At 59.5% G+C, this 25,599-nt stretch overlaps 3 protein-coding genes across 4 annotated transcripts in view; 1 reads left to right on the plus strand and 2 right to left on the minus strand.

The window, feature by feature from the left end:
• Positions 1-4,737: 4,737 nt before the first annotated feature.
• On the minus strand, positions 4,738-11,883 carry LOC139829191 (uncharacterized). The gene is made up of 14 exons (XM_071815538.1): positions 11,824-11,883; positions 11,210-11,504; positions 11,041-11,098; positions 10,829-10,973; positions 10,402-10,548; positions 10,159-10,215; positions 9,062-9,543; positions 8,385-8,512; positions 8,013-8,182; positions 7,357-7,536; positions 6,399-6,533; positions 5,565-5,720; positions 5,168-5,275; positions 4,738-5,080 (listed from the first exon to the last, which is right to left on the minus strand). The coding sequence occupies exons 1-14, from the start codon at positions 11,881-11,883 to the stop codon at positions 5,039-5,041; spliced, it is 2,163 nt and encodes a 720-aa protein (XP_071671639.1). The 3' UTR covers positions 4,738-5,038.
• On the minus strand, positions 11,221-17,281 carry LOC139829194 (centrosome-associated protein CEP250-like). The gene is made up of 9 exons (XM_071815543.1): positions 16,929-17,281; positions 16,117-16,173; positions 15,316-15,398; positions 14,571-14,736; positions 14,214-14,320; positions 13,409-13,516; positions 12,158-12,821; positions 11,824-12,002; positions 11,221-11,376 (listed from the first exon to the last, which is right to left on the minus strand). Exons 1-7 carry the CDS (start codon positions 17,025-17,027, stop codon positions 12,383-12,385), a joined length of 1,059 nt encoding a protein of 352 aa, XP_071671644.1. The 5' UTR covers positions 17,028-17,281; the 3' UTR covers positions 11,221-11,376; positions 11,824-12,002; positions 12,158-12,382.
• A 6,888-nt stretch (positions 17,282-24,169) lies between these two features.
• The window catches only part of RALGAPB (Ral GTPase activating protein non-catalytic subunit beta), a 66,199-nt gene continuing 64,769 nt past the window's right edge, over positions 24,170-25,599 (plus strand). For both annotated transcript variants that reach the window (XM_065849597.2, XM_065849599.2), the window contains exon 1: positions 24,170-24,329. The gene's annotated coding sequence lies outside the window, so the exon portion shown is untranslated. The remainder of the gene's footprint in view (positions 24,330-25,599) is intronic.

Below are 25,599 nucleotides of genomic sequence, written 5' to 3' on the forward strand. Positions count from 1 at the left end.
GTCCTAGGGCACGAGCACGGCTTTACAGAGCTGGACCTGCCCCTCCAACAGCCCGGCCGCAAGGCTTTCCAAACAAGGCAAAAGCCTGGGCTGCTTTTCTCTTCCCCACTTAAGATTCCCTGTAGAACTGGGTCTTAGCCTGAGCGAGGCTGTAGGAGGGAGGAAGAGGCAGGAAAACATTGCAGGGAAATGCCCAGACACAGCAGGGCCTGGCGTGAATCGCTGCAGGCACGAGCAAGGCCTTGGGAACAACATCTGTGGCCGTTTGGCTGCTCTTCTTAGCAAGCGCACGACACACCAGTGACATCCGCAGTGTTCTGCAGCGGTGGCTCCAGCTCCTTCCACCACTGGTCCTGGTTTGTTTCCCAGAACGTGCGGCTCCAGCACTTCTCTCCTGGAGCACAGGCCCCTTCTAGAGCAAGCGCCACTTGGCCTTTTCTTACTTCTGCCTCCTCTTCCTCTCTCCGCCTGGCAAACTCTTGCTCTGCTCCTGCAGCAGCCACTCTCGCAGGCGAGAAGTGTCGATCATCCCCTGCAGTTTGGGAGCATCCTCTAATTTGGCCAGGTGTTCCCGAAGCTTAATGAGTTGCTGTCTCAGAGAACTCTAGCATAGAAAGTGCTGGAGAACGACTGGAGGAATAGCGACGTATGTCTCTTCATGCTGGATCGATGGGCCGAGGGCAATTGCCTGAGGTTCAACAAGGGCAAGGGCCGGGTCCTGCACTTGGGTCACAACAACCCCATGAACGCTGCAGGCTGGGGAAGAGCGGCTGGAAAAGGAGCTGGGGCTGTTGGTGACAGCGGCTGAACATGAGCCAGAGTGTGCCCAGGTGGCCAAAAAGGCCTCCAGCATCCTGGCTTGTACCAGGAATAGTGTGGCCAGCAGGACTAGAGAAGTGATTGTGCCACTGTCCTGGGCACTGGGGAGGCCAAACCTTGAATCCTTGGGTCAGTTTAGGGCCCCTCACAACAGGAGTCCTTGAGGTGCTGGAGTGAGTTCAGAGAAGGGAACAGAGCTGGTGAGGGGCTGGAGCACAGGTGTGATGAAAATGCTGGTTGCTTCTCACCTCCCTACATGAGATTCCCTGTAAAATGGGGTCATAGCATGACAGAGACTGCAGGAGGGACGGGGATGGATGACTGCAAGGCAAATGCCAGACACAGTCTGGCCTGGCTGGAAGGAAGGCAGGCACAAGCCAGCACTTGGCAACAAACTCTTTATTGGAAGCACGGGGCTGTACTTGGCGGAGCTGCCCAGGGCTCTACGCGTCTCTTGCCGCAGCCCTGCCCAGGACATGGCCCGCAAGCCTCCCAGCTAACGGCCTCGCGGCTGCCGCGGCTGCTGGGGCTCGCCTCCCACCAGCTGGCCGCGCGCTGCTCTGCGTCGTGCTGCTGTCTGGGCAGGGGCCCTCGGAGCTGCCGGAGGGACGGGCTGTCTGCAGAGCTGTGGGCCCGTGGAGGGGCGGGTGTCCTCAGCGGGACGGCTCTCCTCTCCGCCTGGAGGTCCGGGCGACTTTGCTCCCTCGCCGGCTTCCAGGCTCTGCTCTTGAGGTGCGCCGGGGAATCCTTGTCCTTCCTCCACGCCTGGGCTTGAGAAAGGCGCCCGGGGTGGCTGCGGCCGTCTGTTGGAGACAGCTCCCCTGAAAAGCTCCAGCAGTCCAGAGCATGGGCAGCTACAGCCTCCTTCAGCCTGAGAGGCTCCGATGGCTTCCAAGGTGCTGCAGACAACGTTGACAACTTCTGTGGCCAGACGGTCAAGCGAAGCCCCTGAAGTTGCTCTGTCGGAAGCTGCTCTTTCCGCTTGCCCTGATTTCTCTTCCTCAAATTTGCCCGCTTCGGTGGTTCCTCCGGCAACAGGCCCTGGCTCAGGTGTGCCGGATGCAAAGTGCTTCCCCAGGCTCTCCGACACGGTCGCTGTAAGCTGCTCGGCCGCCAGTCCGATTTGCTGCCGATGGCGCAGAGAAGAGACCTCCGGAGGCTCTGCAGCTCTGAGCGCACCGGCTGCACCTTCGAGTCCCGGCTCAGGTTGGGAGGGGCTTTGGCCCTTGCCCAAAGCTGCATCCGCTCTTAAGCGTCGCCCCCATTTCAGGGAGTTGCTTGCTCCTTTGGGTGGAGGTGGGCACGATGGTTTGTGAGGCTGCAGCAGCTGTTGTCCCAGACCAGATGGTATCTGAGGCAGCAGGAGCCGCTGTCCCAGAGAAGAAGTGTTGATGTTCCCCCACAGTTTGGGAGCATGCTCTAACTTGGGCAGGTGTTCCCGAAGCTTCTCCTGCAAGGTGACAGCAGGTTGTGTCTGGCTGTGGGCTGGACAAGCGCTCCCGGCCCTGCGTGCTGAGGCGTCCCGCGGGCCCAGGACAGGGCTCTGCTCCAGCCCCGCGACGAGGGCGGAAGGGAAGGGCTTCCCTCGGGACTCTGCGTGTCTGGGAACACCCCGCTTTGCTGACCTGCTCTCGGATGAACGCTTTCTGGGCCTCCAGCTTGAGCATGGTCCGGTACTGCCTGTACTGGTTGAACTCCTTCAGCGAGCAAACCACCTGTGGAGAGCCGGGGGCAGAAATCCCCCAAGCGCTGTGAAGCCGGCTGCGCAGACTGCCTTCCCGAAACAGCCGCCCCGGCGGGAGGGGAGCTGCTCCCTGCACACCCTGCTCTGCGCTCGGGAACCCCGCTGGGAGGGAACCGTTTTGATCAGCCCCATCTCATCCAAACCTACGTTGCCATCGCTGGTGACGAAACCCTGTCTCTTCAGCCACTGCACGTTGACCTTGCGTTGGTGGTAGGCCTTCAGATGCGGGTCATGCAGGCTGTTGTACTCGTTGCTCATGCGGCGGCCCAGGGGATCCCCAAGGTCAAACGAGCCCGAGGGCCGGTGAAGCTGTGAGAGATGTTCCAGAGTGTGAACGGGGCAGGAAGGAGCAGCAGGGACGAACGCACCTCCCAGCTCCTCAGGCACGCAGGCCGGCATTTCCAAACCTGCGAGGTCCAGACTGATTCCTGGCCCTCCCACCCCTTTCTTCTGCCTTTACCTTTTCCCCCAGCTTTCCCCTGCTGAACACAGGCTTGGAGCCGGGTGTCACGGGGATCTTGACACCGAGGGTGAGGTCCAGCAGCTCAGGGTCCATTGGGCCAGTAGCTACTTCTCCCAGGTGTTGTCTCCTGTGTCCGAGCTAGGAAGACAGAGACCCTCAGGCACAGCTCAATGAGCCTCCTGCCCAGCGGCTGCAAGAAAGGGCCCGTCCCAATGCCCCCGAGCAGCCCCGCCGTGTCCCAGGCTCCCCGGCTCAGCCCTCTCCATCTCCCCGCTGCTCACCTCTGCCTGTTTGACAGTGCACTGAGCACCGCGTCTGCCTTTGGGACAGCAGCGGTGAGACTGCGCTGCACAGCTCCTGCACTCAGCACCGCGTCTGCCTTTGGGACAGCAGCGGTGAGACTGCGCTGCACAGCTCCTGCACTCAGCACTGTGTCTGCCTTTAGGACTCCAGCAGTCAGACTCCGCTCCACGGCTCCTTCCAAGAGCTCTCCTAGAGCTGCGTCCTGCGCTGGCTCCTGTCGCTCCAGAGGCACCCGGCAGCAGATGCCACGGCCGCTCTCCCGGCGAGCGGCTTTATAGAGCACTCGCCATTGTGGCATCACGGCGTTGTCGCATTGTCACATCACTGGTTTCCATGACGCTGCCCTGCTGCTGCCCACCGGCAGGGCACACCCCTTGATACCAAAAAGTCTATTCTGCTAATCTACTCTATTCTATATTGGTCAGATTGCCTCCAGCACCATGAAATCTCACCTTGAATGTTACCAGGGATGAGGCATCTACCACCTCTCTGGGCAACACGTGCCAGCATTTTACCACTCTCATTGTAAAAAAATTCCTCCCTTGTATCTAGTCTAGATCTCCCCTCTTTGGTTTAAAACCATCACCCCTTGCCCTGTGTCCTGGTTTTGTTAAAAAACAAGTTTCTCTTTTAGTGAATTTTGCCTGTCAGCTAAAGCTTCATATCAGCTGCATTTTCCTGGAGAACCAGACACATGTTTTGGCAAACCTCGCAATGGAATGCAAACTTATTGATAAGCACGGATGGACATCTCGCGAGAGGGGCAACGAGAAACTGGTGACCGAGAGACTGAGCAACGGTGAATAACATTCCATTCACGTGAATACTTCATATAAAAGTGGGAGATCACGAGGATCTCATCCCTTTTTCCTTCCCTTTTTCCTCATGGCTGACATTAGGAGAGGACCTTGCTGCTCGTCCCTGTGAACGGAGGCCTAGTGAGAGACTGAGTCCAGCTCCGGTTGGCTGCAGAGTCCAATCCAGGACTTTGGGTGCTGGCTCTGCAGTTGCTGAGACTTTCAAGATTGGTTTTGTATATTTTGTATTATTTTCTCTATTCTTATCAGTAGCATTAGTAAAACATCTTTAACTTTTCCAACTCTCTTCTCTCTGTCCTTCTTTCCCTCCCGATCGCCTGTCCTTGGTGGGAAGGGGGGAGAGGGAGGGGCAAAAGGGGGAAGTGTGGGGGAGAGGAGGTGAACAACACATCTGCCAGGGTTTGATTGTCACCCCGCAATCTTAACCCTCGACACCCTGAGACAGAAAAGAGGAGAAAAGGAGCTCCCGGGGCAGAGAAACGCAGAGCCCGGCACCCAGGGCACAGGGAGCGCCGTGCTGGGTACTCAGAGGCAGCTGCACAGAAATTCACTTCGCTAGAGCTCCGTGTTCAGAAAAAGAGACAGAGGAGTCAAACCAAAAGAAAAACTTTATTCAACTAAAGGGAAGAGTCCACCGGGCATCTCCCTGTGGGGTCTCTTCCAAAACGCGGGGGACGCAGCCCCCATTGACCCCAGTTCCCCAGCCCTAGCTCCCGGCCGCAATGATCCCTCCTCCTTTCCCCATGGGCTGAGGTACTCGGAGGGTACAACCTTTCCGATCCGCCTGCTCCCCATCTCCCCACCCACCCCCCTCAAACCCCCCCAGTAGCTGGTGGTTAAAATTCCCTTCCTTCATCTCCAAGGGTGTGACTGCCCCTGGAGTCCTTGCTTCTATTTTGGTTCTTGCACCAGCTGTGTCTCCAGGAGGGCCACCTGAAAGAGGCAAAAGACCACTGGGATTTGCCATCGTTCCTCCCTATGGCCAGACCCTCCTGCCACCCAGTGCGATCCTGTTCTCACCTGTCTGGAAGCCGGCACCTTCCGCTGGTCAGAGAGAGACAATGCGCACGCATCTGGCAGCGACCGACCACGGCAACATCTCTTCAGCCTCCTCCGTTCACGTTCCACCTGCACGTTGGGAAGGAGAAAGGGTCACAGACTCGGGCCACCAAACGAGGAGCAGAAGGACCCCTGCACATCAGGGCAAGGAGATTTCTGCTCAGAGACTGTCACTTGCACCTGAGAACGTTGGGGCAAAACGCACTCGAAGCAGAATATGGAGGAGAAAGGGCAAGAGAGAGTCCAGTGTGTGTGGATGGGGACACTGGGGCAGGAAGGGTGGTACCCCAGTGAATGTGCATTTGGGAAGGCAACGGGCACCGGGAGGCTTTGCAGAGGCAGGGAAAGCCTGTTTCACCTGCTCCAGGGTCCTCCTGAGCTCAGCGTTGTACTGCTTCAGCTCCGTCTTCTCCAGTTCCAGCCTTGCAACTGCTCCCTGCAGACATTCCAGCCGCTGCGACAGGCGTCTCTTCTCTGAGAGCCAGGAGAGCTGCTCCCCTTCTGCAGCAGCCTGCTGGGGATTCAGAGAGGAGATGGTGGAGCTGGTGCCACACGCAGGTTACAAGGGCCAGAATGAACAAGCCGGGGAGAGTGAGCGCGCTCAGGACTGGACAGGGCCAAGTGCCTTCTTCTCCCCCTGGGCCACAGCCCAAAACAGCCCCAAACTCTCTTCCCAGGGGCCCCCTGCAGATCACCTGGGAGAAATCCACACTCATTTGCCTTCCTGCTTTTGGGGCTGTGGCACAAGTACATGCGGAATGGCAATGAAGCCTTTAACCGGATCACGCAACAGTACCAATTCCATTATTTTAAAACAGCGGAAAAGCTGTTGCCCAGGGATCTCCATCTCTGAAAGCATCCTCTAAGCACCATCGGTGTCGCTGCTGTTCAGCCATCGGTATAAAACTCTACCGAGTTCCCTACATTAGTGTGGTCAACCGTGCCCTTTCCTTGCCGTGGCAAATCCTCCCCAGGACACGCGGGCCAAGCTTGGCCAGACAGGAGAGAACCAATGAAGGGAGGAGGGGAAGAAAGAAAAGAAAGAAAAAACCCAACATTTCATTTCCCATTTTGGGGAAGTTTGTTTGGCCCTCTACTGTGTGGAGCCTGTTCCAATGCCTCTCAGCCCCTCTCAGCTCACGCCCAGTTGCCAAGGGCCCGTTCCTTCAAGCCCCTGACCAGGCGGACTCACCTGCCCCTTCTCTCGCTGCTCTTCCATCTGCTGCCTGAGCTGCTCTACCCGCTGGCAGGCGTCTGTGAGCTCTCCCTGAGTCTGGCGAAGCAGCTCCAGTAAAGAATTCTTCTCACGCTCCTTTTCCAGCACGGCCTGCACAGAAATAAAGAGCAGACGGGTTTAAACTTCCCTCACAAAAGGTCTGTGCCAAGACTCCAAGGCCGACGGGCTCACACGTTCTCCAGGCGCTGTGCTGCTGCTCTCCTGGGTCATTCTCTGCCCACGGGGAGACGCAGCTTCCTAAGGGACACTGGCAGGATAAACAGGGTCCCTCCGGGACTGAATCCGCAACAAACTCTTAGTCAGCTCACAGGACACATGTGGCTCACTCTGCACGCAGGACCTTGGGCAGGACACAAGCGCTGCCAGGGGAGGACGGGGTTGCTCCGGCACAGCAGAGCTGGGCACAAAACAGCTCACCAGCCAGGGACTGAAAACAGCCCAGAACACACCTCTGTCCTACCGCTCCAAAATCTTTCACTGGACTCTTTAAAAAGGTTTTTCGTTTGTCAACAATCCTGCTGCGCCCCTCCCCGTCCCCCCAAACACAAACCCCATCCTCGTGGGGATTCAGTCCTACAAACTCCCTTTGGTCTGTAATGGACATGAGGCTATGAACACCTACCAGTAAACATCAAAAGAGGACGGTTAAGAGAGCAGTGAAGATATTCTGAGGTAACTCTTACAAAACCAGAACCCACGAGCAGCACGACAATCTAAAACCAAAGGTCACATTTCTGTCTGGCTTCCCATGAGAGGACTCGTCCCCAGTCCCAGCGCTGGCCCTGCACGCCTTTCACCTGCCCAGATTCAGTGCAGGAAACATGCAGGGATGCTCCACACGGCCCCAGCCCCAGCCATCTCCCACAGCTCCAGCCTCGCAAAAACACACCCATTCTCCCTTCGCAGCCTTTACCTCTCGCTCGGCATTTTCACGTCTGGTTTGTTCCTCTTGTCGTTGAGCTTGCACGGCAGCAACTTTCTGCTCCATGTCCACCAGCTGCTTCTCGTGCTCCCTCTCTGTCTCTGCCTTCTCCTGTTGCCATCGCTCCAGCAGCTCCTGCAGCTCTGACTGGTGCCCTTCCCGCGCGCGTGCCTGAGGACGGGAGGAAAACGCTTCAGGATGGAGCCCCAGCCAAGCTCCTCAGAACATGGGAAGCTTCACCCTCCTTTGGGGTTCAGGCCCAAAGAAAACCCCTCTGTCCACCGAGAAAGGGCAGCAAGAAAGGAACAAAGCTCCCGTGACTGCAGCTGGCAGGAGGGTCAGGACTCTGCCCCATGGGAGACGGGAGGCTGGTAAGAGCCCCCCTGTGCTGCCACGCTCTGGGTGGGGCCCCCAACCTGCCCTTGAACTCATCTCACGCCCACGCTCCATCTGCGGCTGCATTTCCTGTCCCAGCACAGTCCTGTGGGCTCCACGTGCCTTCGAGTACGAGCCATCGGCTCTGCTGCTGGCCCGGCAACGTGCGGCCTGCGACACGCGGTTGCTGCCATTTCACACCCCGGGCCGTTCCTCTGCTAAAGCCAGCCCACCGAGCGTGCTTGAGGAATTCAACACCTCTTGTTTCCTACCAGGTCTTGCAGGAGCCTCTGTGTTTCTGCTTCGTGGTCGCTCTGCCGAAGTCTGAGGGCATCGTCATGCTGCCGTTCTCTCCGCAAGAGCTGTTGTGCCGCGTTCTCCCGCTCCTGCCTCAGGAGAGATCTCTCTGCTTCCAGCTCACGTTGAAGACACTTCACTTCCCCTGCAAACCCCACAAGTGGCAAGAGTCAGAGTCTACCCAGACCCTGCTTCTGGCCTTACTGACCTTCAGCCCTTGGAGTTTCAGTGCTGGAGGGGTCTGTTCCAGCTCCTTCACTCCTCACAAGCACTGCGGACAGAGAGCTGGTTTTATACCATCTTGTCTAGGCAGGGCATCACCAGAAACAAAGCACATGGGGCCTCACCTTGTATCACGTCCTTGGCCTGCGTGACGGTGTGAAGCCGCATCTCCAGGTGACTCCGGGCGATCTCCAGCTGAGATACGCGCTGCTGAGCCTCAAACAGGCTGCGCGCCAGGGTCTCCTTCACCGGCCTGCGGGTTGTGGACACGGAGAGAAATGAGCTTCTTGCTCCTGACACCCACAGGGAGGGATCCCAGTGACAAGTGCTTCAAGATCCCTGCCCCTGAGAACGGAAAAGGGGCTGCATGGACACCCGTGTACAGCAAACATATTTCTACCATTTAAATTAGCAACGCAGGCCCCTCTGAGGGAACGCCCAGGCTTTCCTTAGGACCCAGCGTAACACAGCAAGCCCAGCCGAATTTCATCTCGACAGCCAAATCTGAAATGGCTGCTGCCTGGTGGATGGCACACAGGTAGCAGTTTTCCTGACAACGTCTGTGCCAGCCAGCAAAAGCCCAACCTCTGCTCACAGGTGCATCCCATCAGCACTTCCAATTGCTCTGCAGGGGGACACAATAAGAGGGGATTTCTCCCCTCAAGATTCTTCCCTGTTCTGTCCCTGGAAGGTGAGAACATCCGCAAAGCACAGGGGACGCAAGAAAGCCCCGTGCAATGCTGACCAGCTCTGTAATTCCCGACAGCGAGTCATGTCCTGCCCAGGGTTCCTCGCCCTTTACCTGGCCTCTGCCAGCTGCTCGGAAAGGCCTTGTCTGTCCCGCTCCACGGCTGCCAGGCGCAGCTCCAGGGCAGCCTTCTCCTGCACCAGCACCTCCTTCTCTTCGGACACCTTGGCCAGGGCGAGCCCTTGGCGAGAGGACTCCTGGCGCAACTGCTCCAGACCAGTGCTGGCCGACTCTTGCTGCCGGGACACCTGGAACGGGACAAACCGCAGCTGGAGCCCTTTCTGTGCAGCTGTGTGCAGAGCAGCCAGCGCCGCTGGCCAGGGGGCGGGAGGAGAAAGAGCTCCTGTCCCGGGGGCTCCAAGTGTGAGAGCAGCTGCTGGTCCCGCACCGAGAGCCTGGGCTGCCAAAAGGCGCTGGCCCCGCTCACCGGCAAGTGATGTGCAAGGCCAGCCTGGGCTGCCTGGGACCAGCTGTGGCCTCCCCAGTGCCCAGTGCAGGGGACGGTCACTGCCCTGCTCCTGCTGGCTACACCAGTGCTGGGACAAGCCAGGCTGCTCTTGGCCTTCTGGGACACCTGGGCACACGCCGGCTCATGTTCAGCCGCTGCCGACCGGATTCTGCCTCAGAAAAAGGATTCAGAGCTACACAGTTTGTTTCTTTTGCCACAGGTGACAGGAGTCGCCCCGCTCTGATCCATGGACAACACGATCACCGCTTTGCAGCTCAGCAAAAGCCACGGAAGAGGCCAACACGGACCGGTGGATTAGAAGAACCCAGAGAAGCAGAGGACAGCGCAGAGAACTGCAGAGCTGCTCCGCAAGCCATCAACGTGGTGCCAAAAAGAAGGGAACAAACCCCCTGCCCTGCAGGGCTACCGAGTGTCTCCTTGACACAAAGCCTGCAGCAGCCAGCAGACACAGCTTCACTCAGCCAAGCAGCCAAACGCCCACCCACAAGCACCAGCTTTTTGGTCTCACCTCACTGAGCTGCTCTCGGGTTTCTTCCTTCTCCTCTGCCAGTCTCCTCAGCTGCACCCGCAGCCCCTCCTGCTGCTCCTCTGCTTCCTGCAGCAGCTGCTCCAGCTGGGCTTTCTCTGCACAGAGCTCTGCCTTGGTTCTTTCACACCAGCTCAGCCGCTCCTGCTCACAGACTCTTGCTCTCTCCAGCCCGGCCACTTTCTCTGACACAACCTCATTCTCTTGCTCCAGCTACAATCACAGAAGCAGAGAGCACATCAAAGACAGGAACATTTCCTAGGAAGGAGCTTTGGCTTGGACAGGACAAGGAACAACATTTGCACAGCCAGCCAGTCCTACTGCTGGAGGGCAAGAAGGCTGAGAAGCAGCAGCAGCTGGAGACAAACAGCTGGCAAGAGCTGTGGCAACTCTGCTCACCTGCAGCACAAGGTGGTTCAGCTGCACTTTCTCCACTGCAAGAGCTTCATTGATACTGCTCATGTTGGCTGCTGCAGCACGGAGATCAGCTATTTCTACACTCAGCTGCTTCTGAGTCCTGCTCAACTCTGCCACCGACTGCTCGGCCTGCAGAGACAAAAGAACAACGTGACAACAAGGGCAGGAAAATGCCTGACTCCCAGCAGCAACTCCCATCCCCTGGGTGTCTCCGACATGCTCCCAGTTCACGCTCCCAATGAGCACGTGGGGACTGAACACCCAAAGAGCCTGTGTGCTCCGATCCCCATTTCCCAAGAAGGACAGCAACGGTTTCCCTGTCTTCTCCTGCCAGAAACAGCACCGGTGCTGGTCCTGCTGTCACAGCTCCCTCTCCCACAGGTGCTCCCTAGGAATAAGGTGACCGTACCTTCTCCAGGGCCATGGTCAGCTCGTGTTTCTCTCGCTCCAGCAGATCCCTCTGAAGCTGCGACTCCTCCAGCGTCTCTCTCGCCACTACCAGCTCACTCTGCAATAACGAATGTTTTCCTTCGAGCGCAGCAAAGTCCTTCAGCCTGGGAAACGGGGAAAGACAAACAAGTTCTTAACCTAAAAGCATTGTCATCTCCAAACCAAGAGTACCTAATATGTCCAGATATGGCAGCCAGCCCTGCCCGCGGGCTCCCTTCGCCCTTCTGTGCTGCAAATGACGAGCAGGCACAACTCAGCCTTGTGCGCTGGGCCCCTAAGGTCCAGCCATGCCCACCCCTGCCCCGAGAAAGCTCGAACGCTCACAGCAGCTCCTGCTCACGACGCGCTCTCTCCATCGCCTCTTGCTGCTCCACCTTGTCCCCCTGGGCTGAGTCTTCCTTCAGCTGCAGCTCCGTGTTCCTTTGACGCAGACGCGAGGCTTCTTGCTCCGTTACTTCCAGCTGCTGCTGTAGCTCGTCCCTGGTTCTCTCCAGGTTGGCACAGTCACTGCAGAGACAAGGCTCCGTTACAAGAATGAAGAGGCCGGGAGAGTCACAGATCCCGTTTTCCTCATCCCAGGATGGAGCTGTGGGGAGCACGGGGAGGAAGAACTTGCTCTTCCCCTCCCAGGGTAACTGAAGAGGGAAGCAGAAAGGCGGGCAGGCTGCTGCCTTCAGCCAGCGAGAAGCGGTGCCCGGGAAAGGGCACCCAAAGAGCAGAAGCAGACGCAGCATGTCGAGGGAGAGGCGCCTTGTATGCCAGCATCGCTCTGAATCGCCCAGACAGCCTTGGGAGGCACAGCCGAGCAGGAAAAGCAGCGACAGGAGGATGCTGTGGTGCCAAACAGAGGGACACGCGAGGCAGGGCAGGCAAGTTCTCTGCCCAGAACAGCTCTGGGCTCCCGAACTGGAAGCAGATTGCCTCTGGAGCGCAGGAGAAGGAGGAAACGCTCACCTTCTGAGCGCTTCCACCAGAGACTGGAGGTGCTGCCGCTGGCTGCTGGACGTGGCGCATTCCTCCTGCAGCTGCTCAAGCCTCTGCTGCAGCGTCCTGCACTTCTCTTCCTGCTGCCTGTGCTGCTGCAGCAGGGAATCGATGGAGTCCTGCCTGGCAGAAAGCTCTTCTTGTAGGGCCTGCAAGCAACGGGCAGGGAAAGAGCACAAAGAAGCAGTGAGGAGCGGCCAAGGCGGCTCCAGACAGCCGGGAGAAGCAGTGAGCAGAGAGACGGCTCCGCTGGAGGCAAAAGCTGGGAGGGGGTTGGAGATCAAGGTCCCAGCTCTGCACACACCTCAGTTATATCTTTTATCAGCTTTTGCAGGGACAGGTTCTCCTCTTTGGCACTTTTACTCCACAGAACTTCACGTTCTTTCTCTAACCGACCGGCTTCCTGAGAACAGAAGGAGGAAAGGGTGGGCAGGGCAGAGCTGCTCCCTCTGCAGCGTTCCCATCCTCAGCGGCACTGCCATGCCCAGAAGCCTCAGCCCTCGGCATTCCAGTGCATTCCTTCCCACATCTATTCCACTTCATCCTCGCTAAAACTAAGAAGGGAAAGACCGACAGCTCGTTTCCATAGACTGCCAGGAAGCTGCCAGTGCCAAGGAACTTTGACCCCAGGCACAACAGCCTTGGTGCAACCCCTGAGGAAGACACCGGAGCTGTCTGCAGCTCCCCTGCCGCTGCTGCACCCGGACTGACTGCACCTGTGCCAAACACACAAGGAACATTCTGGCAATGTCCCTGATGTTCCCCTGCAGGTGGCATCTCTACCCCTCCTTCTGCTGAGGAAACCGCACCTCTGTGTGCTACGGCTGGGGAGCAAACACTGGGCTGTCCCCCAGATCAAGGGAAAACACACCAGAATCTCCACGGTGTTGTCAGGTGTTTCCATGGGCTTCTCCTTCTCCTCATTCTTCTTCTGGGAGGGTACAAGCAAGGCCGAGAGCTCCAGCACCCTGAGAAGAGAAGGTCCACGTGCCACTCCAAAAGCACAGCACACCATCGCCTGGGAAAGAGCTGAGCAGCTCCCAGAGGCACAGCAGAGAAAGTTCAAGCCAGAAAATACAGCAAAGGCAGCATCCAGCTCTAAGGGGTAATGAGCTTGAGGGTGCCAAATGGCCCTTCTTGCCCCAAAGGTCTTCTGCACTCAGTCTTGCAAGGAACCGTCAGCACAGAGGAGCTACACTGCTTATGATGCTCCTGTTCACATTCCTCCCAACTGCTTTAATGCAGCCCTGGGGAGGAAAAGGGCTGTACAGAGACAGAGTTCTCTTTATGCTGCTCTCCATTTCTCACCAAGAGTCAGCTAACAGCAAAAACACTGTGCTATGCAATCTCTTTGCCAGTCTGGTCTTACTCAGAACAGCTTCTGTCAGTCTGACGGTTTTTCTGTCCATCCCGTTGAAGGCAACAGTCTGACCAGGCACAGAAACAGGGCTGTGCAGAATGGGTGTGTTTAAAACGTGAACACAGCTCATCTACGAATCACAGCAGCAGCCACAAAAGATCATGTTGGTAACTGCAAAGTTTAAAACAGCTTCACCTGTCCTGAAGCTCCTTCTTCTCCAGGTCGCCAGAGGTTGGACGGGAGCAGCTCACAAGCACAGCTCCAGAAAGCCTCATGTGCTCTGCCTTCAGCTCAGACAAATCTCTGAAGAGGAATCAAGAAAGAGACCGTGTTCACAGCACCATCTCTATCAGCTCACTCGCTTCTGAAGCGCATCATTGTGCACCAGTCCCAGCTGGCAGGAAAGGTGACGCCTTGGCTGGGACGAGCCGCTCATCTGGCACTTTGGGACCAGGACGCATCTGGACAGTTGAGCAATGAGTCTGCGTGATCGTCGAGGATGAGTCTGTTTTCTCCTCAGAGATGAGAAGAAATGTGTGGGACGGCCAGAAGGCCTCAAGGACCTCCAGTGACTCTTACTGACTGTTGCTGCTGCTCTAGCTTATTAACATACTCTCATTCAGTGAGATGTACGGCAGATTTCCACCGTTCTATTAAACGGACTGCTCTACTTGCTGCACGCACAGCTGTGGGGAGTCTCTTCCAGCATGTCCATGTGTGCCCGTGCCCGAGTTAATGTGCCCAAACATCACCACAGGCAAGTTCATCGCTCAGGGCCTCGGCATTGCCCACAGCCCGAGCCCCTCAGTCTGGTTTGAAAACCTGCATCAAACCAAATCATTCCAAAGACAGCTAAACAGCTTCATGGCTTCATTGCTTCAGACTCTCAAAGGAGAAATCACGGCTTGAGCCACAATTACTGTAACACGGAGGCTCACCCAGCAGGTGTGAAGGAAGCTACAGCTTTCCTGCAAGAGCTCTGGCCTTCCCTCGTACTCACCGGTCAGTGGCAGCCTTCATCTCCAGGAACTGACGGCGGAAGGTCACCACCTGGCACCACAGGCTGAGGAGACGCTGGTGTTCACCCCTGACGTAGCTGTCATACACCTAAACGTGCCAAGACAAAAAGAAATGCCAGTCCAGCCTTCGCCAACACTGCTCGAGTCTTTCAGAGAGGAGAGAGCGCAACCCCCAGCACCAGGTCTCTTCCATCTCCCAGCCCTGTCTCCTGCTCCTCAGCACCAGCACAGCTCAGCAGAGCCACCGCTGCCACACAGCAAGACCTCTCGGCCAGAAATCAAATCCATTCTCACGCCGCTCTGGCATCACGGCTGACGAGCCCGTAGCCTTTCCTTACCTCGCGCTCACGGCGCCGTTCACTCTCCTTCAACCCCAGCTCCTCCCGGGCCCTCATCCAATCCGCCGTCAGTTTTGCAACATCTTCTTTGAGGGCTGAATTAACCTCACCGGCTTCATCGAGCTGCTCCCGCAGGAGAGCGTTCACTTCTGCCAGATTCTCACACCTGGGAGAGGGAGAAACAGCAGAGAGGTCGCTCAACAACTGCTGCCCACAAGCAGCAGCCCCGGGATTTCCCAGCTCCCTCAACACTGGCTTTGTTGTCAGACTCAGAGGCAGCAAAAGCGCTTCCTGGCATTAACTAAGATCTCTCTGGGATGGCCAGCTCAGCTGCTTCTCCTGGCTTTAAGCCTTCCATTGCCATCCACAGGTTCGGTTCTCCCTTCCTCTCAACTCTGATGATGCCCACAGTGAACGTCTTGCCTCCCCGCCGTGCTGTCTGATCACTGCATCATCCATCACCTTTCTCTACCACTGTCCTGAGCCCTCACCTACTGAACCCTGGAGCACCTGAGGCTGGAAAGGGACCTTTGCAGCTCACCCGGAACAACCCCCCGCTCAGAACAGAGCCATTCGGCACACAACACTGTCACTGCACCACAGAAAACACATCGTGGACCTTTCTCCTGTCACAGCGGCTCGTCCAGCCGCTTCCCTTGGGGAGAGCAGGCGGCACTGGCAGGTTTTCCCTCCCCTCCATGAGCATCCAGGGTACCGGCTATGAGGGAACGCTTCTTCCTTGTACCTTTGCTGCTCCTCTTCCAGCCGCAGCAGTGCTTTCTCCAGGCTCTGGTCTTCTGTGGCTTCCCGCCTGCCGGGGAGGGATCCCTAAGGCAGAAAGGAAAAGATTAGTCAAATTCTTGTGTTCCCTTCACTACTGTCAGCATCCATCGCTCTCCCCTCCATTTGCTGGTATCTCTGCAGCTCGTGGCTTCTTCCAGGCATAACAGTGTCGTGACAGCAGAGAGGAAGGGGAAGGGTGTCACTGCAGGGGACAGCTCTGCTCAGTCTCCCACTGTTGCACTCTCACAGCCCGGGATCCTCCGCTCAGCACCACAAGCGCTCACTTGCACTTGAAGCCCAGGAATGCTCTCCTGCTCTCCTACTCTTCCTCTCCCGGGTTTACTTTAGCCGCGAAGCAGAAAGAAAAGCACAGAAGAGCCAGCTCTGTGTGCTGAACGCCAGCATTCCCGCCTGCCGAAATGCCGTGTTCCAGCCGGTTCTCTTTCAGAGACGGCCCCACAACGTAACAGGCAGTACGGCCCTCTCCTGAGACCGAGGACAGCGCGTTACCCCAGCAGGAAAGCGCTCTCTCACAAAACTAAAATCCTTCTCGGTGGGGATTTCTGGACTGGCATTTCTGGGACTACTGGCTGCTCCAAGAACGGCAACTGCACACACACTGACGGGCAGAATTACAGCGCTTCCCGAAACCCTCCGGTAGCAAAAGCCTGTTTTCCTGTCACTGTCACTCTGGAGAGGTGTTTTTTGCCGGTGTTAACGAATGCTGTGTGCACTGTCTGTAGTCAGCAGCCTGCACACTCACCCCTGCTGCCTCCACTTGCTGCTCCAGCTCTCGGCACCGAGTCCGGTACTGCAGGACCTGGGAGGATACAGAGAAGGAAGATGAGCGAATGCAGCTTCTCCCAGACGCGGCTCCTCCTGCATCCCCTTTTCTCTCAGTCTTTGCAACCCAAGCACGGAACATTTCACGGCGCTGCTGATACAGCAACGAGAAGTCGTGACCATACGGGGAAGCTTCACCTCCTCTGATCTTCAGGCCAGCCAGCCAGGGTTTCTGTCGCACACAGCACTGTCTGCTCATGCTAAGGCAGCGCTGGCCAGCAGCACCTGCCCCATGGGCACCCGGACCCCAACTCGAGATTCCCACGGGGGAAAGGTCCCCCGGGCCCTGAAGGGAGGGCAAGGAGGGAGTTTCCACGTCGCTTTTCAAGCCCCGCCGAGCAGGTCAGCTCTGCCCCAGCCCCGCTCAGCCGCTGCACAACGCGGTTTCTGTGCAGCTGCACAAGAGCCGCCCGGGCCCGTTCGCCGGCCGGGCAGCGGCAGCGAAGGCGGCCAAGGGCTGCCGAGCGGCTCGGGGCTGCCGGCGGGGGAAGCAGCGCCCAGCACGCCTGGGCGGGCCGGGCGGAGCGGGGCGGCTCCCGGCGCCTCCCCCGAGCTCCGCGCTGGGCACCGTCCCGCCCGCGGCAGCTCCGGGAAGGAACCCGCTGGGGCCGCGCGTTCGCCCCCGGCATCGCCGCGGCCCAGCGCCCTCTCTGGGCGGCCCGGACACCCCGGCCCCAGCACCGCGGCCCGGCCCCGGGCAGCTCCCCCCGGGCAGGCGCCCCCGCTCCTCACCTTCGCCTGCAGCTTCCGCACCACCAGCGCTTGCCGGTGCTGCGCCTCCTGCGAGCTCTGCAGCCGGCGCCGCAGGGAGCCCTGGCTCGGCGCCGCCATGGCCCCGCTCCCTGCCGGGCCCCGCGGCGGGGGCTGCTCCGCGCCCTGCCCGGCGGACCGCGCTCAGGCGGCCCCGGGCCGCGGGCTGGCGCCTCCGGGGCGGGCGGAGCGGCTCCCCCTGCCCGCCGGGCGCGACCGGGAGCCGCGGGGCGGGAGAGCCGGGCTGGCTCGGGGCCGCTCTGGGGCAGCGCTTCGCTCCCCGCTGCTCTTCTCGCTTCTGTCTCCTCTCTCCTCGGCTCTCGGTTCTCTCTGCTCGCTCTTGGCCGGGCCCGCCGGGCTGCGGTGCTGCTCTGGGCAGCGCTTTGCTCCACCGAGCCCTGCGCAGGGACCGGTAACGGCCCCGGAGAACGGTGCGGGCAGCACGCGCTGCCGCGGGAGCCCGGGAGAGAAGGAGCGAGGAAACGGTCCCGAGAGCAGAGCGTGGGGTGTGGGGACACTGGGGCAGGGAGGGGGCAGCGCAGGGACAGCGCAAAAGCTCCGTGGGCCAGGGGAGCCGACGGAGCAGCCGGAGCTTTCTGCTAAAGCTCACACTTGAGCCCGGGACTGGCCCTGGCGCAGGAGTTCCAGGCTGGGGCGCAAACCAAACGCACACGGGTGGCACTTGGGAACCTTTTCCTCCCTGTTTTGCAGCATGAACGGGACAGACTGCAAGCAGGTAGAGAAGAGCCTGGGTGCCAGAGAAAACGGACAAGTCACAGCACCACGTGCTCTCTGAACTACACTTCACTTCATCACCTCATGAAGAAATACAGGAACCAAAGATGACACACGGGGCTCAGTCCCCTTGGCCAGACTGGTCTGTTGCACGAATTCACTTATTCACCCCTCGGGTCGGGAGCTTTCCTGACTTAGAACCCCTCACGCTTAATCCGTGCTTCACAAGGGTGGCACCCGCGGGCACACGCAGGGCCATGGGGGTACCCAGAGGCAGCAAAGGGCTCAGGCTGGACACCCAGGGGCACACGCAGGGCTCTGGGCCACACCAAAGGGCAAACGGAGGGCCCCAGGAAGCACAGGAAGAGAAACGGAGGCCCTTGGGAGGCACCAAAAGGCTGTTTGGTGGCCCCTTGGTTGCCCCAAAAAGCCCATCCCTGGGGACATGGAAAGGCAAACAGAGACGGCTTGAGGAGACGAGAGGAGGAGTCCCTGGGAAAGATGACAAGCCGAAGGCCGGTCCCTTGGTGGGACAGCGCAAGGCCCAGCGAGGGCCCTGGGTGGGAACCCAAAGGGCCATCAGGAGCCTTGAGGGGCCGAGAGAATCAATGGCCAGAACAAGGCGCAGCCTTCAACAGCACCGCCATGTGGGACTGTCCTAGGGCACGAGCACGGCTTTACAGAGCTGGACCTGCCCCTCCAACAGCCCGGCCGCAAGGCTTTCCAAACAAGGCAAAAGCCTGGGCTGCTTTTCTCTTCCCCACTTAAGATTCCCTGTAGAACTGGGTCTTAGCCTGAGCGAGGCTGTAGGAGGGAGGAAGAGGCAGGAAAACATTGCAGGCAAATGCCCAGACACAGCAGGGCCTGGCGTGAATCGCTGCAGGCACGAGCAAGGCCTTGGGAACAACATCTGTGGCCGTTTGGCTGCTCTTCTTAGCAAGCGCACGACACACCAGTGACATCCGCAGTGTTCTGCAGCGGTGGCTCCAGCTCCTTCCACCACTGGTCCTGGTTTGTTTCCCGGAACATGCGGCTCCAGCACTTCTCTCCTGGAGCACAGGCCCCTTCTAGAGCAAGCGCCACTTGGCCTTTTCTTACTTCTGCCTCCTCTTCCTCTCTCCGCCTGGCAAACTCTTGCTCTGCTCCTGCAGCAGCCACTCTCGCAGGCGAGAAGTGTCGATCATCCCCTGCAGTTTGGGAGCATCCTCTAATTTGGCCAGGTGTTCCCGAAGCTTAATGAGTTGCTGTCTCAGAGAACTCTAGCATAGAAAGTGCTGGAGAACGACTGGAGGAATAGCGACGTATGTCTCTTCATGCTGGATCGATGGGCCGAGGGCAATTGCCTGAGGTTCAACAAGGGCAAGGGCCGGGTCCTGCACTTGGGTCACAACAACCCCATGAACGCTGCAGGCTGGGGAAGAGCGGCTGGAAAAGGAGCTGGGGCTGTTGGTGACAGCGGCTGAACATGAGCCAGAGTGTGCCCAGGTGGCCAAAAAGGCCTCCAGCATCCTGGCTGGTATCAGGAATAGTGTGGCCAGCAGGACTAGAGAAGTGATTGTGCCACTGTCCTGGGCACTGGGGAGGCCAAACCTTGAATCCTTGGGTCAGTTTAGGGCCCCTCACAACAGGAGTCCTTGAGGTGCTGGAGTGAGTTCAGAGAAGGGAACAGAGCTGGTGAGGGGCTGGAGCACAGGTGTGATGAAAATGCTGGTTGCTTCTCACCTCCCTACATGAGATTCCCTGTAAAATGGGGTCATAGCATGACAGAGACTGCAGGAGGGACGGGGACGGATGACTGCAAGGCAAATGCCAGACACAGTCTGGCCTGGCTGGAAGGAAGGCAGGCACAAGCCAGCACTTGGCAACAAACTCTTTATTGGAAGCACGGGGCTGTACTTGGCGGAGCTGCCCAGGGCTCTACGCGTCTCTTGCCGCAGCCCTGCCCAGGACATGGCCCGCAAGCCTCCCAGCTAACGGCCTCGCGGCTGCCGCGGCTGCTGGGGCTCGCCTCCCACCAGCTGGCCGCGCGCTGCTCTGCGTCGTGCTGCTGTCTGGGCAGGGGCCCTCGGAGCTGCCGGAGGGACGGGCTGTCTGCAGAGCTGTGGGCCCGTGGAGGGGCGGGTGTCCTCAGCGGGACGGCTCTCCTCTCCGCCTGGAGGTCCGGGCGACTTTGCTCCCTCGCCGGCTTCCAGGCTCTGCTCTTGAGGTGCGCCGGGGAATCCTTGTCCTTCCTCCACGCCTGGGCTTGAGAAAGGCGCCCGGGGTGGCTGCGGCCGTCTGTTGGAGACAGCTCCCCTGAAAAGCTCCAGCAGTCCAGAGCATGGGCAGCTACAGCCTCCTTCAGCCTGAGAGGCTCCGATGGCTTCCAAGGTGCTGCAGACAACGTTGACAACTTCTGTGGCCAGACGGTCAAGCGAAGTCCCTGAAGTTGCTCTGTCGGAAGCTGCTCTTTCCGCTTGCCCCGATTTCTCTTCCTTGGATTTGCCCGCTTCGGTGGTTCCTCCGGCAACAGGCCCTGGCTCAGGTGTGCCGGATGCAAAGTGCTTCCCCAGGCTCTCCGACACGGTCGCTGTAAGCTGCTCGGCCGCCAGTCCGATTTGCTGCCGATGGCGCAGAGAAGAGATCTCCGGAGGCTCTGCAGCTCTGAGCGCACCGGCTGCACCTTCGTGTCCCGGCTCGGGTTGGGAGGGGCTTTGGCCCTTGCCCAAAGCTGCATCCACTCTTAAGCGTCGCCCCCATTTCAGGGAGTTGCTTGCTCCTTTGGGTGGAGGTGGGCACGATGGTTTGTGAGGCAGCAGCAGCTGTTGTCCCAGACCAGATGGTATCTGAGGCAGCAGGAGCCGCTGTCCCAGAGAAGAAGTGTTGATGTTCCCCCGCAGTTTGGGAGCATGCTCTAACTTGGGCAGGTGTTCCCGAAGCTTCTCCTGCAAGGTGACAGCAGGTTGTGTCTGGCTGTGGGCTGGAAAAGCGCTCCCGGCCCTGCGTGCTGAGGCGTCCCGCGGGCCCAGGACAGGGCTCTGCTCCAGCCCCGCGACGAGGGCGGAAGGGAAGGGCTTCCCTCGGGACTCTGCGTGTCTGGGAACACCCCGCTTTGCTGACCTGCTCTCGGATGAACGCTTTCTGGGCCTCCAGCTTGAGCATGGTCCGGTACTGCCTGTACTGGTTGAACTCCTTCAGCGAGCAAACCACCTGTGGAGAGCCGGGGGCAGAAATCCCCCAAGCGCTGTGAAGCCGGCTGCGCAGACTGCCTTCCCGAAACAGCCGCCCCGGCGGGAGGGGAGCTGCTCCCTGCACACCCTGCTCTGCGCTCGGGAACCCCGCTGGGAGGGAACCGTTTTGATCAGCCCCATCTCATCCAAACCTACGTTGCCATCGCTGGTGACGAAACCCTGTCTCTTCAGCCACTGCACGTTGACCTTGCGTTGGTGGTAGGCCTTCAGATGCGGGTCATGCAGGCTGTTGTACTCGTTGCTCATGCGGCGGCCCAGGGGATCCCCAAGGTCAAACGAGCCCGAGGGCCGGTGAAGCTGTGAGAGATGTTCCAGAGTGTGAACGGGGCAGGAAGGAGCAGCAGGGACGAACGCACCTCCCAGCTCCTCAGGCACGCAGGCCGGCATTTCCAAACCTGCGAGGTCCAGACTGATTCCTGGCCCTCCCACCCCTTTCTTCTGCCTTTACCTTTTCCCCCAGCTTTCCCCTGCTGAACACAGGCTTGGAGCCGGGTGTCACGGGGATCTTGACACCGAGGGTGAGGTCCAGCAGCTCAGGGTCCATTGGGCCAGTAGCTACTTCTCCCAGGTGTTGTCTCCTGTGTCCGAGCTAGGAAGACAGAGACCCTCAGGCACAGCTCAATGAGCCTCCTGCCCAGCGGCTGCAAGAAAGGGCCCGTCCCAATGCCCCCGAGCAGCCCCGCCGTGTCCCAGGCTCCCCGGCTGAGCCCTCTCCATCGCCCCACTGCTCACCTCTGCCTGTTTGACAGTGCACTGAGCACCGCGTCTGCCTTTGGGACAGCAGCGGTGAGACTGCGCTGCACAGCTCCTGCACTCAGCACCGCGTCTGCCTTTGGGACAGCAGCGGTGAGACTGCGCTGCACAGCTCCTGCACTCAGCACTGTGTCTGCCTTTAGGACTCCAGCAGTCAGACTCCGCTCCACGGCTCCTTCCAAGAGCTCTCCTAGAGCTGCGTCCTGCGCTGGCTCCTGTCGCTCCAGAGGCACCCGACAGTAGATGCCACGGCCGCTCTCCCGGCGAGCGGCTTTATAGAGCACTCGCCATTGTGGCATCACGGCGTTGCCGCATTGTCACATCACTGGTTTCCATGACAGTGCCCTGCTGCTGCCCACCGGCCCGTGCTGGAGGCCCGTCTGGATGCCCGTTTGGCCCCTTTCCGCTCAGCCTTCTCAGTCCCTGCTGCACACACCATCCCAGCATCCTCACTAACACCTCTCCAGAACATTTATTGTTTTTATTAGGCACCAGAGATTCATGGTACTATGAAGGGTTGTGTCCTGCAGGGGCTGCCCTCTCCCTTCGAGAGCAGAACAAGCAGAATAGATTTACAATAAAAGCGCTAAGCAAACCTTTACTGTAAAACTCTGGCCCCATGCTGTCACCAGCCTCCTGTGCATGGCACACACAGGACAGAGGTGTCCCTGCAGATCAGGGTACAGCTTCTGTTGTCATACCTGGTGTTTCTTCAACAGATGGCAATAGAAGGGGTTAAAAGCCTCTTTGCAGGCTGCTGTTTGTTTGGGCTGACACTTTCCTGCTGCACTGAACAAGGAGCAGCCCAGGTGAACACTACAGAAGGGGTCTGCAGATCCGGCCCCGCCAAGCAGAGGGTCAGGGATCTGTGACCTGGGCCGACCTCCCCAGCAGCGCAGGCACCGAAGCGCTTTGCGGAGGTCAGGGAACGCTGCAGGAGAGGCGGCGGCAGTGTGACCCTGCGGGGATGCGGAGCTGCATGGGGCTCCGGCCGGCGCTGCAGGAGTTGTTCTGCTCTGCCGGCCCAGGGCTGCCTGGGCTCTGCACCCATGGACCCTCAGCCACGACCCAGTGCCAGGCAACGTCGGGCTGTGGGCAAGTGTAGAGTCTTGAATGTGGGCAGGAACAACCCCAGGTTCCAGTATAAGTTGGGGAATGACCTATTAGAGAGCAGTGTAGGGGAAAGGGAGCTGGGGGTCCAGGGGACAGCAGGGTGAGCATGAGCCAGCACTGGGCCCTTGTGGCCAGGAAGGCCAATGGTGCCTGGGGTGGGTTAGAAGGGGGTGGTCAGTAGGTCAGAGAGGTTCTCCTGCCCCTCTGCTCTGCCCTGGGGAGACCACACCTGGAATATTGTGTCCAGTTGTGGCCCCTCAGTTCCAGAAGGACAGGGAACTGCTGGAGAGAGTCCAGCGCAGCCACCAAGATGCTGAAGGGAGTGGAGCATCTCCCGTGTGAGGAAAGGCTGAGGGAGCTGGGGCTCTGGAGCTGGAGAAGAGGAGACTGAGGGGGGACTCATTCATGGGGATCAATATGGAAAGGGGCAGTGTCAGGAGGATGGAGCCAGGCTCTTCTGGGTGACAACCAGTGACAGGACAAGGGGCAATGGGTGCAAACTGGAACACAGGAGGTTCCACTTAAATTTGAGAAGAAACTTGTTCCTGGTGAGGGTGGCAGAGCCTGGCCCAGGCTGCCCAGGGAGGTTGTGGAGTCCCCTTCTCTGCAGACATTCAAACCCACCTGGACCCCTCCTGTGTAACCTTATCCGGGATTCTGTGGGGCCCCAGCGCTGCTCCCCGCAGGTACCTGTGCTGCCTTCCGTACCGACTGTATTTGAGCACAGCCCACTCGTAACGCCGCGGCTCGGCCCTCCCAGAGCCTGCAGAGCTCTGCAAGGGACAGCAAACGAGAGCAGGAGGGAGGCACGGCCCACAGAAAACGCTGATGTTGTTTCCCCCCGGCTCTGGCCTCGGCTGCCGCGGGTGTCAGCGGTGCCCAGGGACGGGGTGCAGGGCAGACGGGACCCCGCGCACCCCACAGATCTCTCGGCTTCCCGGAGCCCCCAGCAGCGGCAGCGGGGATGGCGGGAAGGGCACAGAGCCCAGCCCTGCTCGAGGGCTCAAACCAGACGGGGCTCGGTAGCGGCTCTGCTGTGCGCGGCTGTCTGCCCCGGGCCCGGTGCGGGGTGCCGGTGAGCCCCGCGGGCCCCGCTCGGAGCCAAGGGGCGCAGCGCCAGAGAAAAGAGGGGAGAAGGCGAAGCCAGGAGCCCCGGAGCGACTGCGGGGAACGGCCGCGCGGTGAAGGCGGGCTGTGCGCGGCCCCTTAAGCCGAAGGGCACGGCGGCGGCGGCGGGTGGGGCTGCGACGCACCCGCGCATGCGCGCAGCCTTTTTCCGCGACTTATTCGGCGCCGCCGGCGGAGCGGCCGTGGCTTTGGGTCGGAGTTGGCCTACAGCGCGCCCGCGCGCATGCGCACAGCGCCGCCGGGCCGGGCCGGGCCGCTCGCTGTGCGCTTTGTGGCGCTGCCGGAAGTGGCGGCGGGGAGCGGGGCTGAGCGGAGCGGCGTCTCCCCTGTGTCGCTTGGGCCGCCGCGGGCACCGTGGAGCTGGTGGCCTGAGGGCGGAGCGGCCGGCCCTGCCCCGACATGCCCGCCGGGCCCTTCGGCGCAGGTAAGACGGCCCGGGCTTTCCTGCCGCGGCCCTGCCCGCGCTCGGCCCGCTCCTGCCGCCGGCGGGGCCTGTGGTGGCGGGCGCCGCCCGGGACTCTGCCGCGGTGAGCGCTGCGCCCGGGCCGGGCCTGTGGGCCGAGCTGCACCGGGCGGGGCCGCGTTTACCCCGGCGGTTTCCGCGGTCGCCTCGGGCAGCTGCTGGGGCCCGGCCGGTGCCGCGGAGCCGCCGCAGGGCGGGCGGGAGCTGGGCTGGGGAGCCCTCTCGCACCGCCCCGCGGCCCTGCGGTCCTTGTCGGCCTGTGCCCTGGCCCTGGCCCCGGGGCCGGTTTTGAGCTGCGTTTCGAGTCCCCGAAACGAGTGTGAAGTGTCACCCTGCTCGGTGAGCCCTTCCCCCGTGTGCCAGCTCCTCAGGGACGGTGAAGTTGTCCCTGTTTCCCTGCAGACTCCTTTACAAATAACGTGGTGGAGAGGGGTCTGTGCCTCAGCCCCGGTGGGCTTAATATGGGAGGTGCTGAGCTAGTCTTGGCAAGACCAAAGTTGCTCTGTCCAGCATGAACTTGGAGGGCAGAGGGGCACCAGTGTCAAGCTGGGTCAGTTGCTCATGCTCAGGACAGCGTTAGGCCTCAACTGGCTGGAAATATTGCTCACAAAACCTCTTTGGTACGTGATCCAGGGAAGGCTGGTTGTGGCAAGATGGCTTTCTGGCAGTAACCGTCGCCTCTAGAGAGCAGAGCTCGGTTCTCTTGGTGTAGGAGGGGTTGTGTTAGAGAGGGGTTACCTGTTTTCTGTGAAATACAAAGCGTGACTAATATCCCAGAATTTGTTGGTGTCGACCTTTTATGCTGATGCTTCTCTGGTTTAGGCTCTCTTAGGTCTTCAGCCTTCCTTGGGCATCTCCCTGCTGCTGGGCTTTGCATCTACTATATTTCACTGAAATATTAATAACAATTGCTTCTGCTCTGCTTTTTTGCCTCTGGTAAAACCCAAGTAGCATCCATTTTTGGGACAGCTTGTTTTTGTGCTTGAAATGCTTTTCCATTGTAGGCAAACATTTCATTTTGCATATGAAGGGCTGAAGGCTCCTGTTTGCTCCCGACAGCCCCTGGCTCAGCACACGCTTTCAGCAGAGCTGCCTCGTGCCCCAGGGCTGGTTCCCTGACCACGCACCCCAGAACCTCCCTCTGCTTCAGCCTCTGAGCTCCTGCATATTCCTTCAAAGTAGTTGCAGAATGTGGGTCTGTTATTTAGTTGAGTAATTCTCGCTGTCTAAC

This window comes from Patagioenas fasciata, chromosome 16 (genome assembly GCF_037038585.1).
Source record: "Patagioenas fasciata isolate bPatFas1 chromosome 16, bPatFas1.hap1, whole genome shotgun sequence".
NCBI lineage: Eukaryota > Metazoa > Chordata > Aves > Columbiformes > Columbidae > Patagioenas > Patagioenas fasciata.

Excerpts from the sequence above, each read along its gene's own strand:
- LOC139829191 (XM_071815538.1), bottom strand. The coding sequence starts at position 11,883 with ATGCGCCACGTCCAGCAGCCAGCGGCAGCACCTCCAGTCTCTGGTGGA. Across the intron at positions 10,216-10,401 it reads TGAACCACCTTGTGCTGCAG|CTGGAGCAAGAGAATGAGGT; the intron begins GTGAGCAGAGTT and ends CTGTGATTGTAG. Across the intron at positions 8,513-9,061 it reads GAGCAGCTGGCAGAGGCCAG|GCCGGTGAAGGAGACCCTGG; the intron begins GTAAAGGGCGAG and ends CACAACCCGCAG.
- LOC139829194 (XM_071815543.1), bottom strand. The coding sequence starts at position 17,027 with ATGGCGGCGCCGAGCCAGGGCTCCCTGCGGCGCCGGCTGCAGAGCTCG. Across the intron at positions 16,174-16,928 it reads TGCGGAAGCTGCAGGCGAAG|GTCCTGCAGTACCGGACTCG; the intron begins GTGAGGAGCGGG and ends GTATCCTCCCAG. Across the intron at positions 14,321-14,570 it reads AACGGCGCCGTGAGCGCGAG|GTGTATGACAGCTACGTCAG; the intron begins GTAAGGAAAGGC and ends TGGCACGTTTAG.